Source organism: Castor canadensis, chromosome 8 (genome assembly GCF_047511655.1).
Source record: "Castor canadensis chromosome 8, mCasCan1.hap1v2, whole genome shotgun sequence".
NCBI classification, from domain to species: Eukaryota; Metazoa; Chordata; class Mammalia; order Rodentia; family Castoridae; genus Castor; species Castor canadensis.
Genome location: NC_133393.1, coordinates 76814196 through 76828274, shown reverse-complemented (window position 1 = coordinate 76828274; position 14079 = coordinate 76814196). Strand labels below are relative to the sequence as shown.

The following is a 14079-nucleotide window of genomic DNA, read 5'->3' as shown; positions in this document are numbered from 1 at the left end:
ACATTCTCCATTTCATCTTTAATGAGAGCACCTTTTATGACTACTGCCCTGCATACACCCTCCAAGGCTTGGGTGCTAAGCAAAGGAGGCATTCCTCTGTTACAGGAGTTAGTCATTGCATGATCTCTGTTCTTCTTTAGCCCAGGTGGTATCTTTGTCTGCATCTATGTGAATGCTCTGTTTTATTCACGCTTTTAGATTTTGGTTTATCCAGGAAATTTCCTCAGTAGCTGCCCAGTGAATACTCGAATATAGATGATTACTTTTATATTCTTTCTTGTTTGATAACAATTATGATATTTTGGCCCATTCCTGGGATTTTTTTCTTCTTTTTAAATAGCCAACTATCAAGCTGATTTAGCAAACATTACCTGTGAAATTGCAATTAAACAAAAGCTAATTGATGAACTAGAAAATAGCCAGAAGAGACTACAGACACTGAAAAGGCAGTATGAAGAGAAGCTCATGATGCTACAGCATAAAATTCGGGACACTCAGCTTGAAAGAGACCAGGTGCTCCAAAACTTAGGTAAGAATGCTATTTAATGAAGGTGAAAGTTCAAACTAAGTCATCAAATGTACCTTCTCTTCCTTTAGATGAGAAAATTAGAAGTTGTGTTCTTTTTTACAAGTCAGTCCATGCTTTTTTATTTTAAAAATATGGCCTGTAGCCATTTTTGGCTAAGGTAGGCTACATTATGCTACATATTGTTACTTATTTATTTATCTATTTACCTATCTATTTATTTATTTATTTGTAGTGATAAGTATCTAGGTTATTTAATTATTTAATTCAAAGTATGGTTGATTATTGTATTGTCTTAATTTATACTTAGGACATTTTTAAATAAAAAGTTTTAATAATTGTTAAACAGATTGAGTAGACAATAAAAGAGAATGGTTTAGAGAGACCTAGAGTCTGAAGGTTTGGATATTTGGGAGGGTACACTTCTCTAATGTTGTAAGTTGTGAAAGCTGTGAAATAAAAATATATGTCTCACAAAACTAAATGTGAATATCCTTTGGTCATTTAGGCTCAGTGGAATCTTACTCAGAAGAAAAGGCAAAAAAAATTAAGTCTGAATATGAAAAGAAACTCCAAGCCATGAATAAAGAATTGCAGAGACTTCAGACAGCCCAAAAAGAGCATGCGAGGTTGCTTAAGAATCAGTCTCAGTATGAAAAGCAGCTGAAGAAACTGCAGCAGGATGTGATGGAAATGAAAAAAACAAAGGTATTGACTGATGCTGAGGACGCTTGTGCCATGTGGGACAAAAGAAGATGTTGTGGTTCTTTCCGTAGTCAGTAGTAACCCAGCCTTACAAATGACACACTTCCCTTTGGCAATTGGAAGTTTTTTCCAACAGTCATCCCTCACCAAAGCCTTTCTTCAGAGTAAGCTAAAAACCATGTGTTCCACAGGGCTTTGATGGATATTTCTCCTCTTAAACCTCATAAACAAGGTTAACGAAACTATAAAATAATTCATACATGCAGAAAAATTTGGATAATAACAAACACTATAGTCCACTATCCAGTTTAAGATAAACAGGTAGACATTGAGCTTCCTATAATAACTTCCTGATCATACTCCTCTTCCTCAAGAGATGGCAACTACCTTGAATTTGATACTTGTTATTCTCATGCATGGAAAAGTACAAAGAATATGTAAATACTTGTATCTGTTTTGGTTGGGGGATTAATTATTATAAAATCTGTCAGGAAAACTAATATTGTTTCCTTAAAACAGTTAACATGGAGATGATTTAGGAAGTAGTTAAATTATTATATTGTATAATTGTTAGTAACAACTATAGTAGCTTAAAATTATTTAGTACTTACTGTGTACCAGGCTCTGTTATAAGCATTATCAGGTTATAAGCTCACTGATTTCTCATTATAGATACAAGAAAATTGCAGATGAGAAAATCAAAGCCTACAAGACAGGTTAAGTAACTTGTTTTAGATCACACAGCTACTGATTTGAATTTCATTCAAATCATAGAAAAACTGAACATTGAATATAAAAAACATAGAGCACTAAGTAATTTGGTAGAAATGTGTTAGAAATATAAATGTATTAATCCTGAAGCATAAGAAATGAATATTTAAATCATGCAACAAAACTCCAAGTATTTCCATGATAAGTAATCAGAATTCTAAGAACTTACTTCCACACATGTGGTTTATGTAACGAATGCTATGATAGAGTAAATCTGATAGATGTGTATACCTAATTTTAGGTTCGCCTAATGAAGCAAATGAAAGAAGAACAAGAGAAAGCCAGATTGACAGAGTCTAGAAGAAACAGAGAAATTGCTCAGTTGAAAAAAGATCAGCGTAAAAGAGATGTAAGTAGACTTTAACTTTCTTATTTATTTATTTATTATTTATTCAGTATAGTTCTTTTTTTTTTAATTATTCATATGTGCATACAAGGCTTGGTTCATTTCTCCCCCCTGCCCCCACCCCCTCCCTTACCACCCACACCACCCCCTCCCTCTGACCCCCTACCCCCTCAATACCCAGCAGAAACTATTTTGCCCTTATTTCTAATTTTGTTGTAGAGAGAGTATAAGCCATAATAGGAAGGAACAAGGGTTTTTGCTGGTTGAGATAAGGATAGCTATACAGGGAGTTCACTCACATTAGTTTCCTGTGCGTGTGTGTTACCTTCTAGGTTAATTCTTTTGGATCTCACCTTTTCTCTAGTTCCTGGTCCCCTTTTCCTATTGGCCTCAGTTGCTTTTAAGGTATCTGCTTTAATTTCTCTGCGTTAAGGGCAACAAATGCTAACTAATTTTTTACGTGTCTTACCTATCCTCACCCCTCCGTTGTGTGCTAAAGCTTTTATCATGTGCTCAAAGTCCAATCCCATTGTTGTGTTTGCCCTTGATCTAATGTCCACATATGAGGGAGAACATATGATTTTTGGTCTTTTGGGCCAGGCTAACCTCACTCAGAATGATGTTCTCCAATTCCATCCATTTACCAGCGAATGATAACATTTCATTCTTCTTCATGGCTGCATAAAATTCCATTGTGTATAGATACCACATTTTCTTAATCCATTCGTCAGTGGTGGGGCATCTTGGCTGTTTCCATAACTTGTCTATTGTGAATAGTGCCACAATAAACACGGGTGTGCAGGTGCCTCTGGAGTAACCTGTGTCACAGTCTTTTGGGTATATCCCCAAGAGTGGTATTGCTGGATCAAATGGTAGATCAATGTTTAGCTTATTAAGTAGCCTCCAAATTTTTTTCCAGAGTGGTTGTACTAGTTTACATTCCCACCAACAGTGTATGAGGGTTCCTTTTTCCCCGCGTCCTCACCAACACCTGTTGTTCGTGTTGTTGCTAATGATGGCTATTCTAACAGAGGTGAGGTGGAATCTTAGTGTGGTTTTAATTTGCATTTCCTTTATTGCTAGAGATGGTGAGCATTTTTTCATGTGCTTTTTGGCCATTTGAATTTCTTCTTTTGAGAAAGTTCTGTTTAGGTCACTTGCCCATTTCTTGATTGGTTCATTAGTTTTGGGAGAATTTAGTTTTTTAAGTTCCCTATATATTCTGGTTATCAGTCCTTTGTCTGATGTATAGCTGGCAAATATTTTCTCCCACTCTGTGGGTGTTCTCTTCAGTTTAGAGACCATTTCTTTTGATGAACAGAAGCTTTTTAGCTTTATGAGGTCCCATTTATCTATGCTATCTCTTAGTTGCTGTGCTGCTGGGGTTTCATTGAGAAAGTTCTTACCTATACCTACTAACTCCAGAGTATTTCCTACTCTTTCCTGTATCAACTTAAGAGATTGGGGTCTGATATTAAGATCCTTGATCCATTTTGAGTTAATCTTGGTATAGGGTGATATACATGGATCTAGTTTCAGTTTTTTGCAGACTGCTAACCAGTTTTCCAAGCAGTTTTTGTTGAAGAGGCTGCTATTTCTCCATCATATATTTTTAGCTCCTTTGTCAAAGACAAGTTGGTTATAGTTGTGTGGCTTCATATCTGGGTCCTCTATTCTGTTCCACTGGTCTTCATGTCTGTTTTTGTGCCAGTACCATGCTGTTTTTATTGTTATTGTTTTGTAATATAGTTTGAAGCCAGGTATTGTGATACCTCCTGCATTGTTCTTTTGACTGAGTATTGCCTTGGCTATTCGTGGCCTCTTGTGTTTCCATATAAATTTCACGGTAGATTTTTCAATCTCTTTAATGAATGTCATTGGAATTTTGATGGGAATTGCATTAAACATGTAGATTACTTTTGGGAGTATAGACATTTTTACTATGTTGATTCTACCAATCCATGAGCATGGGATATCTCTCCACTTTCTATAGTCTTCCTCAGTCTCTTTCTTCAGAAGTGTATAGTTTTCCTTGTAGAGGTCTTTCACATCTTTTGTTAGGTTTACACCTAGGTATTTGGTTTTTTTCGAGGCTACTATAAATGGAATTGTTTTCATACATTCTTTTTCAGTTTGCTCATTGTTAGTGTATAGAAATGCTAATGATTTTTCTATGTTGATTTTATATCTTGCTACCTTGCTATAGCTATTGATGATGTCTAGAAGCTTCTGAGTAGAGTTTTTTGGGTCTTTAAGGTATAGGATCATGTCGTCTGCAAATAGGGATATTTTGACAGTTTCTTTACCTATTTGTATTCCTTTTATTCCTTCTTCTTGCCTAATTGCTCTGGCTAGGATTTCCAGTACTATGTTGAATAGGAGTGAGATAGTGGGCATCCTTGTCTGGTTCCTGATTTTAGAGGGAATGGTTTCAGTTTTTCTCCATTAAGTATAATGCTGGCTGTAGGTTTGTCATATATAGCTTTTATAATGTTGAGGTTCTTTCCTTCTATTCCTAGTTTTCTTAGAGCTTTTATCATGAAATGATGTTGGATCTTATCAAAGGCTTATTCTGCATCTATTGAGATGATCAAGTGGTTTTTGTCTTTGCTTCTGTTAATGTGGTTTATTACGTTTATTGATTTTCGTATGTTGAACCACCCCTGCATCCCTGGGATGAAGCTTACTTGGTCGTGGTGAATAATCTTTTCGATGTGTTGTTGAATTCGGTTTGCCATTGTTTTGTTGAGGATTTTTGCGTCAATGTTCATTAAGGAGATTGGCCTATAGTTCTTTTTGGAGGTGTCTTTGCCTGTTTTTGGGATAAGTGTAATATTGGCTTCATAAAATGTGTTTGTCAGTTTTCCTTCCCTTTCTATTTCGTGGAACAGTTTAAGGAGGGTTGGTATCAGTTCTTCTTTAAAGGTCTGATAGAATTCAGCAGAGAATCCATCAGGTCTTGGACTTTTTTTTTGGGGAGACTCTTGATTGCTGCTTCAATTTCATTTTGTGTTATAGGTTTATTCAGGTCATTAATTTCCTCTTGGTTGAGTTTTGGATGCTCATATGTATCTAGAAATCTGTCCATTTCTTTAAATTTTTCAAATTTATTTGAATATAGGTTCTCAAAGTAGTCTCTGATGATTTCCTTGACTTCCATGGTGTTTGTAGTTATCTCCCCTTTTGCATTCCTGATTCTACTAATTTGGGTTTTTTCTCTCCTCATTTTAGTCAGGTTTGCGAGGGGTCTATTGATCTTGTTTATTTTTTCAAAGAACCAAGTTTTTGTTTCATTAATTCTTTGTATTGTTTTTTTTGGTTTCTAGTTTGTTGATTTCAGCTCTTATTTTTATTATTTTTCTCCTTCTATTTGTTTTGGGATTTGCTTGTTCTTGTTTTTCTAGGAGTTTGAGATGTATCATTAGGTCATTGATTTGGGATCTTTCAGTCTTTTTAATATATGCACTCATGGCTATAAACTTTCCTTTCAGGAGTGCCTTAGCTGTGTCCCATAGGTTCTGGTAGGTTGTGTTTTCATTTTCATTGACTTCCAGGAAGTTTTTAATTTCCTCTTTTATTTCATTGATGATCCATTGTTCATTAAGTAATGAGTTATTTAGTTTCCAGCTGTTTGCGTGTTTTTTGTCTTTGCTTTTGTTGTTGAGTTCTACTTTTACTGCATTGTGATCAGATAGTATGCACAGTATAATTTCTATTTTCTTATATTTGCTGAGACTTGCTTTGTGCCCTAGGATATGATCTATTTTGGAGAAGGTTCCACGGGCTGCTGAGAAGAATGTATATTGTGTAGAAGTAGGATGAAAAGTTCTGTAGACATCAACTAGGTCCATTTGATCTATTCCATATTTTAGATTGTGGATTTCTTTATTGATTTTTTGTTTGGATGACCTATCTACTGATGACAATGGGGTGTTAAAGTCTCCCACAACCACTGTGTTGGTGTTTATTTGTGCTATTAGGTCTTTCAGGGTATGTTTGATTAAATTGGGTGCGTTGACATTGGGTGTATACAGGTTGATAATTATTTTGGTCTATTTCCCCTTTTATTAGTATGGAATGTCCTTCTTTATCTCATTTGATCAATGTAGGTTTGAAGTCTACTTTGTCAGAGAAAAGTATTGCTACTCCTGCCTGTTTTCGGGGGCCCTTGGCTTGGTAAATCTTCTTCCAGCCTTTCATCCTTAGCCTATGTTTATTTCTGTCGGTGAGATGGGTCTCTTGTAAGCAACAAATTGTTGGATCTTCCTTTTTAATGCATTTCGTCAAGCGGTGCCTTTTGATGGGTGAATTAAGTCTGTTAACATTAAGTGTTAGTACTTATAGGTATGTGGTGATTCCTGTCATTTAGTTGTCTTAGTTGTTTGAAGGTTTGATTGTGTGTATCTAAGTTGAGATTACTCTCTATTGTCTGGCTTTTTCTTTTCCTGTTGTTTGGTGCTGCCTATCTTTTCATGGTTTAGTTGGGTTTCACTTTCTGTGTGCAGAATCCCTTGAAGAATCCTTTGTAGTGGTGGCTTTTTGGTTACATATTGTTTTAGTTTCTGCTTAGCATGGAAGACTTTTATTGCTCCATCTATTTTGAATGATAGTTTTGCTGGGTAGAGTATCCTGGGGTTGAAGTTATTTTCATTCAGTGCCCGAAAGATCTCACCCCACGCTCTTCTTACTTTTAATGTTTCTGTTGAGAAGTCTGCTGTGATTTTGATGGGTTTACCTTTGTACGTTACTTGTTTTTTCTCTCTTACAACCTTCAGTATTCTTTCCCTAGTTTCTGAACTTGTTGTTTTAATGATGATATGTCGTGGGGTAGTTCTATTTTGGTCTGGTCTGTTTGGTGTCCTGGAGGCCTCTTGCATCTGTATGGGAATATCTTTCTCTAGATTTGGGAAATTTTTCGTTGTTATTTTGTTAAATATATTACTCATACCCTTCGCTTGCACGTCTTCTCCTTCTTCGATACACATGATTCTCAAGTTTGGTCTTTTGATGGAGTTGGTGAGTTCTTTCATTTTCTTTTCACAGGTCTTGAGTTGTTTAATTAATAGTTCTTCGGTTTTTCCTTTAATTACCATTTCATCTTCAAGTTCTGAGATTCTGTCTTCTGTTTGTTCTATTCTGCTGGATTGACCTTCTGTTTTGTTTTGCAGTTGTGTTTCGTTCTTTTTTCTGAGGTTTTCCATATCCTGGCTGGTTTCCTCTTTAATGTTGTCTGTTTTTGTCCTGAGTTCATTTATCCATTTTTTCATTGTGTTCTCTCTTTCACTTTGGTGTTTATACAGTGCTTCTATGGTTTCCTTTATTTCTTGTTTTGTTTTTTTCAAATTCTCTATTTTTGTTGTCTTGGAATTTCTTGAGTGTCTCCTGTACATTTTGGTTGACCCTATCCGGTATCATCTCTATAAAATTCTCATTGAGTACCTGTAGAATGTCTTCTTTTAAATTTTTCTTGTGGGTTTCATTGGGTCCCTTGGTATAGTTTATCTTCATTTTGTTGGAGTCTGGATCTGAGTACCTGTTTTCTTCATTCCCTTCTGGTTCCTGTATCAAGTTTTTGCTGTGAGGAAACTGGTTTCCCTGTTTTTTCTGTCTTCCCGTCATTGTCTTTGGTGTTGTTACTGTCCCTGTACTGTGTGCAATTAAGTATTTTCTATCTTGTAAAAATAACAATGGTAATATTTAGAATGGAAGGGTGAGCTGAGATGGAAAGCAAGAAGTTAAAGAAATGGGAAAAACAAATACATAGACTGGAAGGAGAAAACAGAAAAAGGTATCAGACAAGAAGTTTTCAAAGGTATAAACAGGGAGCTTTAATGTACTAATTGACAGTAAGCTGAACAGACATTACAGAGGCAGAGAGAGGATTGAAAATCAAAAAAAAAAAAAGATAAGAATAAAAGTAAAAAAATAAGTAAATGAAAGAAAAATCTGTATATAAAAATGTATTAAAATAAAATGAAAAAATGGAAAATTTAAAAAACCAAAAAACCAAAAAACCAAAAAACCAAAAAACCTCCAAGTTCAAATGCAATGAAATTTCAGTCTTAATAATTTGGGTGTCTGTCTCAGTCTCCAATCCTGCAGATGGTGCCTCAGATGTTGTTCTGTAGTTGTCTCATCAAAGGGACACATAAAGTAGAACAAAACACACACCCACACACAAAAAAACCCCACCAAGTATCCCAAGTTCAAATGCAATACAGTTTCAGTAAGTTTTTCAGCTTGCAGGTGTAATTCGGTTGTTCTCTCATCAAAGGTAGGGAGACAAAGGAAAAAAAAAGAGTCTGGAGACAGTTCTGTGAATGGTATCTGCAGCTGTGGCTTGCCTGCCTGCTGCTGTCAGCCTGCTGTTGCTGGAGGCATTATTTATGCAGATCTCAGGGGTGAGCTTAGCACTCACCTGGCCCTGTAGGCTTTGTTTACTCAGATTTCTCCTGTGCGTGAGCTCTACTACAAGCTTTCCCCTTTCCAAGCACACTGGGAAAAGTGACACTGCACCTGCATTGTCAGGTCTGCATGTTTATTTATAGTTCATGTGGGAGGTTGGTCTTCCCCCCTCTCCTGTGCAGTTTTCCTCCCACCGCCACTTTCACAAGCTTTCCTGCTCCTGATTACTGGGCAGTGCTGCTGCTCCTGCCAGCTGCCATGTTTGTTTACTGTTCATGTGGGAAGTGGGTCTTCCCTCCTCTCCTGTGGAGTTTTCCTCCCTCCGCCACTCTCACAAGCTTTTCCACTCCTGGTTGCTGGGCGTGCACTCCCGCTCCTGCCAGAGGCTCTCTGGCCAGGCCAGCTTGTTTATTTACAGTCCTGGGAAGGATTCCCTTCCCCCAATCTTTGGTGCTCAGTGCGCCCCACCCTGTTTTCCATGTGTCTTTATTGCTCTTATTGCTTATTACTCAGTTTCTCTTTTTTCCCCGGGTGGAGGTTGGTCTGTCCAGGGGGCTATGCTGCTCTGGCCCAGGCTTGTCTGTGGGAGTACCGTGTACCATGAAGCTCACCTGGTCCGTGTCTTCCCACGCTGTCTGGGCGTGGGCGACTGGCAGCCCGGGGGCCCTCCTCGTTTCTCTGTTTAACGTGAAGTGGAGATTCTCTGCGCCAGCTGGAGTTGTGGAGGGGTCAGTGTTATGCCTCTTCTCAGTGATTATGCCTGCAAATTGTGTCTCCAGTGTCTCTCCAAGATTTCACTATAGGATACTCGCTTTCTTCTTCCTCCTTCTAGCTGCCATCTTGGAATCTTTAACTTTCAATTGTATAGTAATATTCAAAATTAAACAAGACTGTTTGATAAATGGAAGAAAAATCCCTAATGATAGTAAGTACAGGTTAAGGATAATAAACATTAATTTTATAAAATGACATTTGTTATGATATGTGGATCATAGTACTTCAATATAAAAGTTTATGAAAAGAGACTAATGTTACTATAAATGTTATTTGAGGTTTATTTATTAGCTGATGAGATGAAGTAAATGGCAGATGTTTCAGTGTTATATAAAAATTTTATATCCTTCAATTTAAAAATCATACTTCCATGAATTCAGATTAAAAGCATAAGTTAAAATCAGGAAAATTGCTAGTTGTTAAAATTTTCACTTAAAGGTTATTTGTAGTTGTGTAAAAAGTAAAAACACTATTGGTTGGCAGTAAGGGGATGGGTAAATAATGGTTAGTTCCATTTAATGAGTTGTTATTCACCCACTAAAAATTCAGATTTGAACTATTGAGATGACATCTCACTTAAGTCAGAATGGCTATCCGTGATGGAAAAAAAATCAAGAAATGCTGGTGACAGTGTGATGGGTGTGTGTGTGTGTGGACATTTATACCCTGTTGGTGGGAATGTAAATTAGTGCAGCCACTGTAGAAATCAGTATGAGGGTTCCTCAGAAACCTAAAAGTAGATCTACAATATGATCCTGCTGTATCATTCCCGGTTATATACCTGAAGTAATCTAAGTCTGTATGCAATGGAGGTACCTGCACACCCATGTTTAATGTTTATTGCAGCACTGTTTACAATGGCTGAGCTATGGAATCAGCTTAGGTGGCTATCTGCCTATGAATGGATGAAGACAGTGTGGTAGCTATACAGACATAAAGAAGAATGAAATTATGTCATTTGTAGGAAAATGAGTGGAACCGGGAGATCATCATGTTATGAAATGAGCAAACTCAGTAGGACCAATATTGAATGTTTTCTCTCATATGTGGAAACTAGATTTTCTTAAAATACCAGTTTGGAAACATTATTGTTATATGAAAATGACTACAATTTAATATTAAGTATAAAGTAGCATTTAATACATATATGCTTGAGTATATGAGGGAAAAAATTGAAGGATACCTGTCAACATGCTAACAGTACTTTTGTTAGGGTTATAGATTATGGTTGAATTTTTCTGTTTCCTTCCAAGTTTTTGGTAATAGGATTATTTCTTTTTAAATACAAAATTGTAGTAATGTTTTTTTTCCTTGAAAGAAGAGACCATTACTTCCTCCCCCATTATCATTTAGGTTGTAGCTATTGTTTCTTTTCTCTTGCTCAATTTTTTTTTCTGAATTGTCCCTTGGAAAAAAAATTGTTAGGCATCATACTTTACAAAATGAAAAATGGAAATCTAGTTTGGGATATGAAGAAAAAACTTACAGAGATAGAAAGGAGAGAGTTGTAAGGTAGAAAAGTAGATATTTTGGCCAATTACTCATGAGTATGATTGTATTTCTTTCTTTTCCCCACTATCAAAATATATTTTAATAGTGTGTCACATTGAATTCCTGGTCATTTTAGATTTTGTTTGTACAATTTGTTCCTACTGAAATCAAGTAGAAGCATGTTTTAACATATTGCTTATTTTTCTGTTTTTAAAAAATTGAGATATGCCAGGCATTGGTGGCTCACACCTATAATCCTAGCTACTCAGAAGGCAGAAATCAGGAGGATTGTGATTCAAAGCCAGCCGAAGCAAATAGTTCATGAGACTCTATCTTGAAAATACTCAACTCCAAAAAAGGGCTGGCAGGATGTCTGAGATGGTAGAATGCCTGCCTAGCAAGTATGAGGCCCTGAGTTCAAACTCCAGTGCTGTCAAAAAAAATTGAGATATAATTTACATGTCATCAAATTCATCATTTTGAAATAGGCAGTTCAGGCTTTTAATATATTTACAAAATTCTTCATCAATCAATACTGTCTAATTCTAGAACATTTTCATAATTCCAAAAAGAAACTACATGTTTCGGACATTTCATGTAAATGAAGTTGTATCATATGTGACCTTTTTTGTTTGATTTCTTTCCCTTATTCATGATGTTTTCAATGATCACCATATTTTATCATGTAGTAGTTCTTCGTTCTTTTTTATGGGTGTATGGACAGGGAATTTTTTTTTTTTTGTGGTACTGGGGTTTGAACTCAGGCCCTCATGCTTGCTAGGCAAGTGCTCTGCCACTTAAGCCACTCCACCAGCCCTGTACAGGAAATTATTAAAAATTTATTCATTTGAACATTTGGGTTATTTCCTCTTTTTGGCTATTTATTTTGTTTTTGATCAAATTTTTTAATACTAAGAATAATTTTTTTATAATATATGCTATCTATTTCTTTATTACTTTAAGGGCTTGCCAGCCTGGTTTGCTGTTGGATCACCCACCATCTCTCCCATTTCTTTTTCCTTTATTTCTTTCCTTTTTTTTCCCTCTTCTGTCTTCTTTTTATTTTCCCTTCTCTTTCTCTTTTTTAACCTTCTGTAATGATTTTGTTATTACTAACATTGTAACCCAGCTAATACCAAATTACACATAGTCCAGGAACAGAAACAGTACCTAATGGAAATATGGTAAGAAGAAAAAGGGATGGAAACCATTCTTTCCCCAAAAATAAAGTAGTATAGGATTTAGAGCAAAATGAAGAAAACAGATACCCAGACCCAGACTCCAACAAAACAATGATAAACTCTACCAAGGAACCCAACGAAGAACACAAGACCAGACTGAAGGAAAAATTCTACAAGTAATTAATGAGAATTTCATAGAGATGCTACTACACATGGACAACCAAAACGTACAGAAGGCACTCAAGAAATTCCAAGACAACAAAACTCCAGAATATCAGAAAACACAGAAACAAATAAATGAAATTGTAGAAGCCCTAAACAAACACCAAACTGAAACACAGATCATCATAAGCAGAGAGATAAATGAATTAAGGACAAAAATTGACAACATTAAATAAGTAACCCATGATATGGAAAACCTCAGAAAAAAGAATTAAACAAAATACAAAACAAAATGGAAGGCCATTCCAGCAGAATAGAACAAACAGAAGACAGAATCTCAGAACTTGAAGATGAAATGGCAATTAAAGGAAAAACTAAAGAAGTATTAAACAAACAACTCAAGACGTGTGAAAAGAAAATGCAGGAACTCACTGACTCCATCAAAAGACCAAACTTGAGAATCATGGGCATCGAAGAAGGAGAAGAGGTGCAAGCTAAAGGAATGCATAATATATTCAACCAAACCACAGGAAAAGAAAAAGCAAAAAAGTACCTCAACTTAGGTACACACAATCATACCTTCAAATAACTAAGACAACTAAATGACAAGAATCACCACATACCTATCAGTACTAATGCTTAATGTTAACGGACTTAATTCACCCATCAAAAGGCACTGCTTGATGAAATGGATTAAAGAGGAAGATCCAACAATTTGTTGCTTACAGGAGACCAATCTCACCTACAGAAATAAGCATAGGCTTAGGATGAAAGGCTGGAAGAAGATTTACCAAGCCAGTGGCCCCCGAAAACAGGCAGGAATAGCAATACTTATCTCTGACAAAGTAGACTTCAAACCTACATTGATCAAACAAGATAAAGAAGGACATTCCATGCTAATAAAAGGGGAAATAAACCCAAAGGAAATAATAATCATCAGCCTGTATGCACCCAATGTCACCGCACCCAATTTCATCAAACATACCCTGAAAGACCTAAAAGCATATATTAACGCCAACATAGTGGTTGTGGGAGACTTTAACACCCCATTATCATCAATAGATAGGTCATCCAAACAAAAAATCAATAAAGAAATCCAAGATCTAAAATATGCAATAGATCAAATGGACCTAGTTGGTGTCTACAGAACATTTCATCCAACTTCTACATAATATACATTCTTCTCAGCAGCTCATGAAACCTTCTCCAAAATAGATCATATCCTAGGGCACAAAGCAAGTCTCAGCAAATATAAGAAAATAGAAATTATACTGTGCATTCTATCTGACCACAATGCATTAAAACTAGAAATCAACAACAGAAACAGCAGTAAAAAACATGTAAAGAATTGGAAGCTGAACAACACATTGCTCAATGACGAATGGGTAATTGGTGAAATAAAAGAGGAAATTAAAAGGTTCCTTGAAGTTAATGAAAATGAAAACACGACCTACCAGAACCAATGGGATACAGCAAAAGCAGTCCTAAGAGGAAAGTTTTTAGCCACGAGTGCATATATTAAAAGGACAGAAAGATCTCAAATCAATGACCTAATTCTACAACTCAAACTCCTAGAAAAACAAGAACAAGCAATTCCCAAAACAAGCAGAAGGAAAGAAATAATTAAGATAAGGGCTGAAATCAATGAAATAGAAACCAAAAAAAGCATAGAAAGAATCAATGAAATAAAAAGCTGGTTCTTTGAAAAAATAAATAAG

At 36.0% G+C, this 14079-nt stretch overlaps 1 protein-coding gene across 9 annotated transcripts in view; it reads left to right on the top strand.

Annotated features, from left to right (window-relative positions):
• The window catches only part of Kif21a (kinesin family member 21A), a 156529-nt gene that overhangs the window by 100996 nt on the left and 41454 nt on the right, over positions 1–14079 (top strand). For all 9 annotated transcript variants that reach the window (XM_074083125.1, XM_074083124.1, XM_074083127.1 and 6 more), the window contains 3 exons: positions 341–529; positions 1035–1234; positions 2244–2351. In XM_074083125.1, the coding sequence (XP_073939226.1) occupies positions 341–529; positions 1035–1234; positions 2244–2351 (497 nt within the window). The remainder of the gene's footprint in view (positions 1–340; positions 530–1034; positions 1235–2243; positions 2352–14079) is intronic.